At 47.0% G+C, this 6,374-nt stretch overlaps 1 protein-coding gene across 1 annotated transcript in view; it reads right to left on the bottom strand.

Annotated features, from left to right (window-relative positions):
* Nucleotides 1–4,545: 4,545 nt before the first annotated feature.
* Nucleotides 4,546–6,374, bottom strand: part of LOC109882527 (rho GTPase-activating protein SYDE2) — a gene marked incomplete at its 3' end in the record, with an annotated part of 57,773 nt that continues 55,944 nt past the window's right edge. Inside the window, 1 exon segment of the mRNA XM_031813139.1 lies at nucleotides 4,546–4,828. Within this exon segment, the coding sequence (XP_031668999.1) occupies nucleotides 4,546–4,828 (283 nt within the window).

Genomic DNA, 6,374 nt, shown 5'->3' with positions numbered 1-6,374 from the left:
TTTCATAGTTTTGATGTCTTCACCATTATTCTACAATGTAGAAAATAGTAAAAAATAAAGAAAAACCCTTGAATGAGAAGTGTCCAAACTTTTGACTGATACTGTACCATTTTCAATGCATTTATCCAAATTATTAAAGTCCTCTCCTTCACCCTTCACTGGAATTTAGAGAATAAATAATTGGAATTACATCAACAAATCCTTCTAAAAATAGACCTTAAATGGAGATGGGAGAAATAAATAAAGACACATGACTGACAACATAACAGAGTCTGACAGGCGTTGCAGCCTTACATACATGACTGACACATAACAGAGTCTGACAGGCGTTGCAGCCTTACATGGCATTACAATCTAGGATTTTACAAACAATGAATTGTCAAGAACTCCACTGGTCCACGTCTCTACAAATAAGGTGTCCTTGTGTGATCAAAGACGAGAATGTTGTCACTTGTTGTAGAAGAACCAGCATTCGGAATGAGAAGACATCAGAAATGAAGCTTTTTAAACACATTGGAACAGTTAAATACACTTCAACGTTACTGAAGCAAACACCACATTGCTTGTCGTCTTTCTTTGGTCATTTCCTAATAAAGAATTTCCTGACCTTCAATAATACTATCAGTCTCTCTCCTCCTCTCCTCTCCCCTCCTCTCCTCCCTCTCCCCTCCCCTCCCCTCCTCTTCTTCCTCTCCTTCCCCTCCCCTCTCTCCTCTCCTCTTCTCCACTCCTCTCTCCTCCCCTCCTCTCCTCTCCTCCCTCCCCTCCCTCTCCTCTTCTCCTCTCCTTTCCCCTCCCCTCTCTCCCTCTTCTCCACTCCTCTCTCCTCCCCTCCTTTCCTCTCCTCCTCTCTCCTCTCCTCCTCTCCTTCTCTCTACTCTTCTCCTCCCCTCCTCTACCCTCTCCCCCTCCCCCTCCCCTCCTCTCCTCGTCCCCTCTCCTCCCCCTCCTTTCCTCTCTCTCCTCTCCCTCTCCCTCTCCTCTCCTCTCAGAGCAGATGTTAATCTGTTTGGACAGCTCTCTCTCCAGGTCTGATATCAGCGTATCAAAGTCTTTGAGACTCATGTCTGCAGGTAACGGGGGGCGTCAAAGTCCAGAACTAAGTCCAGTCTACGTACTGAGTCACTCCACCTTCTTCACCTCCCTCTCTTCCTCCTCTTCCTCACGTCGCTCCCTGCACCCTCGTCGTAGTCCGCATCGCCTCCGGACAGGAAAGTCCCGCCCACACACGCTCCAGTCACCAGCATACAGGTTACAGGGCCGGCTCTCCAGTCGGCCCCGTCCCCGTGCGCGACACCACGCCCACGTCGTCCCCTGGGAGGTCCAGAGGCAGCGACAGGCCACGCTGGCAGCGCCGAGGCAGGGGTTATGCGGGCACTGGGGCTGGGAGGGGAAGGAGGCGTGTCTGAACTGGAGGAGGGCTGGAGGAGGGTGGGAGGGTCGGGGTTGTCTGTCACTCTGTCCTGTAGGAACTAAGGAGAAGCAAAGAGAGGAAAGGTTTCAAAACCCAGAGATGATTATGTTCTAAACATTTTCACTCACTTTAGTTGCCAGCGGTTTAGACATTAATGGCTGTGTGTTGAGTTATTTTGAGGCGACAGCAAATTTACACTGTTATACAAGCTGTACACTCACTACTTTACATTGTAGCAAAGTGTCATTTCTTCACATGAAAAGATATACTCAAATATTTACAAAAATAGTGAGGGGTGTACTCACTTTTGTGATATACTGTATATATATACTAGAAGTATGTGGACAAATGATTTGGTTGTTCAGTCACACCCGTTGCTGACAGGTGTATAAAATCGAGCCCACAGCCATGCAATCTCCATAGACAAACATCTCCTTCATTAAACATTTTATGAGAATTTTTTATTTTTTATTGAACCTTTATTTAACTAGGCAATTCAGTTAAGAACAAATTCTTATTTAAAATGACGACCTAGCCCGGCCAACTCTAACCCGGACGACGCTGGGCCAATTGTGTGCCGCCCTATGGGGACTCCCAATCACAGCAGGTTGGATACAGCCTGGAATCAAACCAGGGTCTGTAGTGACACCTCTTGCACTGAGATGCAGTGCCTTAGACCGCTGTGCCACTCGGGAGGCCCAAAGAGTCAGTTGGTCAATTTCTGCCCTGCTAGAACTGGTCAGAATTGGTCAACTGTAAGTGTTGTTATTGTGAAATGGAAATGTCTAGGAGCAACAACGGCTCAGCAGCGAAGTGGTAGGCCAATACAAGCTGCCAGAACAGGACCGTAGAGTGCTGGGGCAAGTAGAGCGTAAATATAGTCTGTCCACATAAGCTCACGGAACGGGAGCTGTAGAGCATAGCGTGTAAAAATCATCTGTCCTCGGTTGCAACACTCGGTACCGAGTTCCAAACTGATTCCCACAGCAATGTTCCAACATCTAGTGGAAAGCCTTCCCAGAAGAGTAGAGGCTGTTATAGCAGCAATGTTCCTACATCTAGTGGAAAGCCTTCCCAGAGAGTGGAGGCTGTTATAGCAGCAATGTTCCAACATCTAGTGGAAAGCCTTCCAGAAGAGTGGAGGCTGTTATAGCAGCAATGTTCCAACATCTAGTGGGAAAGCCTTCCCAGAAGAGTGGAGGCTGTTTATAGCAGCAATGTTCCAACATCTAGTGGAAAGCCCTTCCCAGAAGAGTGGAGGCTGTTATAGCAGCAATGTTCCAACATCTAGTGGGAAAGCCTTCCCAGAAGAGTGGAGGCTGTTATAGCAGCAAAGGGGTGGACCAACTCCATATTGATGTCCATGAATTTGGAATGAGACGTTAGACTAGCAGGTGTCCACGTACTTTTGGCCATACAGCATTCGGGAAAATATTCAGACCCTTTGACTTTCTCTGCGTTTTGTTACGTTCTAAAATGGATTAATATGTCTACATATTTTTTAATCCTCAATCTACACACAATAGCCCATAATGACATCACAATACCCCATAATGACCTCACAATACTCCATAATGACCTCACAATACCCATAATGACCTCACAATACCCCATAATGACCTCACAATACTCCATAATGACCTCACAATACTCCATAATGACCTCACAATACTCCATAATGACCTCACAATACCCCATAATGATCTCACAATACCCCATAATGACATCACAATACCCCATAATGACATCACAATACCCCATAATGACAAAGCGAAAACAGAAATATCTTATTTACATAAGTATTCAGACCCTTTGCTTTGAGACTCAAAATTGAACTCAGGTGCATCCTGTTTCCATTGATCATCCTTGAGATGTTTCTACAACTTGATTGGAGTTCACCTGTGGTAAATTCAATTGATTGGACCTGATTTGGAAAGGCACACACCTGTCTATAAAACGTCCCACAGTTGTCAGAGCAAAAACCAAGCCATGAGGTCGAAGGAATTAGGGCTCAGAGACAGGATAGGGCTCAGAGACAGGATTGTGTCGAGGCACAGATCTGGGGAAGGGTACCAAAACATTTCTGCAGCATTGAAGGTCCCCAAGAACACAGTGGCCTCCATCATTCTGCAGCATTGAAGGTCCCCAAGAACACAGTGGCCTCCATCACTCTTAAATGGAAGAAGTTTGGAACCATGAAGACTTTAGCCGCCAAACTGAAGGGCCTTTAGGGAGGTGACCAAGTTCCTCTGTGTAGATGGGAGAACCTTCCAGAAGGACAACCATCTCTGTAGCACTCCACCAATCAGGCCTTTGTGGTAGAGTGGCCAGACGGAAGACACTCCTCAGTAAAGGCACATGACAGCCCGCTTGGAGCATCTCTGGAGAGACCTGAAAATAGCTGTGCAGCGACGCTCCCCATCCAACCTGACAGAGCTTGAGAGGATCTACAGAGAAGAATGGGAGAAACTACCCAAATACAGGTGTGCCAAGCTTGTAGCGTCATACCAAAGAAGACTCAATGCTGTGATCGCTGCCAAAGGTGATTCAACAAAGTACTGAGTAAAGGGTCTGAATACTTATTTAAATGTGATATTTCAGTTTTTTAATATTGAATTATTATTATTTTATTTTTTTACTATTCTTTCTTTGTCATTATGGGGTATTGTGATGTCATTATGGGGTATTGTGATGTCATTATGGGGTATTGTGATGTCATTATGGGGTATTGTGATGTCATTGTGGGGTATTGTGATGTCATTATGGGGTATTGTGATGTCATTATGGGGTATTGTGATGTCATTATGGGGTATTGTGATGTCATTATGGGGTATTGTGATGTCATTATGGGGTATTGTGATGTCATTATGGTGTATTGTCTGTAGATTTGAGGGAAAAAAACGATTTAATAGATCTTAGACTAAGGCTGTAAAGTAACAACATGTGGAAAAAGTCAAGGGGTCTGAATACTTTCCAAAGGCCCTGAATAGTACAGTATCACTAGGAAACGGGAAGACTGGTTGAAACGACAAGATATTTGTTTCAAATGATTTCTCTGGTTGTAGTGAGGTCATATCCATCAGTTTGGACCGTTGGAAATGTCGGCCCACTTTGTCCCAACAGACACTTACTGGGCCAGAGCTGCAACAGGTAATGCAAGGCCTCGATGTGTCTCTTGAAGTCCACAGCACTGGCGATCTCCTCGCTGTGAGCAAAACTCCGTCCGCCCCTTCCACAGCTCCCCCCGCGCCCGCCCTGCCCGCCCTGTCCTGGTGCAGTGGGTCTCCAGGACTCCTGGGTGGGGGTCAGGAGCACTGGGCCAAAACACACAGCCAGGTTCTGACAGTTCATTCGGTTACAGTCACTGTAGGAGGCAACGAGGCTCAGATGGTCCAGGAGCAGAGAGAGGGTGGCCTGGAGAGAGAGAGGAGAGAGAAGAGGGTTAGACAGGGAGGACTGGAGGAGGCAACGAGGCTCAGATGGTCCAGGAGCAGAGAGAGGGTGGCCTGGGGAGAGGGGAGAGAGGAGAGGGTTACAGTCACTGTAGGAGGCAACGAGGCTCAGATGGTCCAGGAGCAGCGAAAGGGTGGCCTGGAGATAGAGGGGAGAGAGAGAAGAGGGTTGGACAGGGAGGACTGGAGAGAGAGAGAGAAGAGGGTTAGACAGGGAGGACTGGAGAGAGGGGAGAGAGAAGAGGGTTAGACAGGGAGGACTGGAGAGAGAGAGAAGAGGGTTAGACAGGGAGGACTGGAGACAGGGGAGAGAGAAGAGGGTTAGACAGGGAGGACTGGAGAGACGGGAGAGAGAAGAGGGTTAGACAGGGAGGACTGGAGAGAGAGAGAAGAGGGTTAGACAAGGTTAACCCTACCTAACCCTATCTAACCCTACCTAACCCTACCTAACACACTGTGAACCCTACCGAACCCTATCTAACCCTACCTAACCCTACCTAACCATATCTAACCCTATCTAACCCTACCTAACCCTATCTAACACACTGTGAACCCTACCGAACCCTACCTAACCCTACCTAACACACTGTGAACCCTACCTAACCCTACCTAACCCTATCTAACCCTACCGAACCCTACCTACCCTACCTAACCCTACCAAACACACTGTGAACCCTACCTAACCCCACCTAACCCTACCTAACCCTACCTAACCCTATCTAACCCTACCTAACCCTATCTAACCCTACCTAACCCTACCTAACCCTATCTAACCCTACCTAACCCTAACCCTATCTAACCCTACCTAACACACTGTGAACCCTACCTAACCCTATCTAACCCTATCTAACCCTACCTAACTCTACCTAACCCTATATAACCCTATCTAACTCTACCTAACACACTGTGAACCCTACCTAACCCTATCTAACCCTACCTAACCCTATCTAACCCTACCGAACCCTATCTAACCCTACCTAACCCTACCTAACCCTATCGAACCCTACCTAACCCTACCTAACCCTACCAAACACACTGTGAACCCTACCTAACCCCACCTAACCCTATCTAACCCTACCTAACGCTATCTAACCCTACCTAACCCTATCTAACCCTACCTAACCCTATCACCCTAACCCTATCTAACCCTACCTAACCCTATCTAACCCTACCTAACCCTATCTAACCCTACCTAACCCTATCTAACCCTACCTAACCCTATCTAACCCTACCTAATCCTACCTAACCCTACCTACCCCTAGCTAACCCTACCTAACCCTACCTACCCCTATCTAACCCTACCTAACCCTATCTAACCCTACCTAACCCTATCTAACCCTACCTAACCCTATCTAACCCTACCTAACCCTACCTAACCCTAACCCTATCTAACCCTACCTAACCCTCTATAACCCTACTTAACCCTACCTAACCCAATCTAACCCTATCTAACCCTACCTAACCCTATCTAACCCTACCTAACCTTACCTACCCCTATCTAACCCTAC

This window comes from Oncorhynchus kisutch, unplaced genomic scaffold, assembly GCF_002021735.2.
Source record: "Oncorhynchus kisutch isolate 150728-3 unplaced genomic scaffold, Okis_V2 Okis04b-Okis11a_hom, whole genome shotgun sequence".
Classification (NCBI taxonomy): domain Eukaryota; kingdom Metazoa; phylum Chordata; class Actinopteri; order Salmoniformes; family Salmonidae; genus Oncorhynchus; species Oncorhynchus kisutch.
Note: the sequence above shows the minus strand (reverse complement) of the source record. Positions and strands in the feature narration are given on the sequence as shown.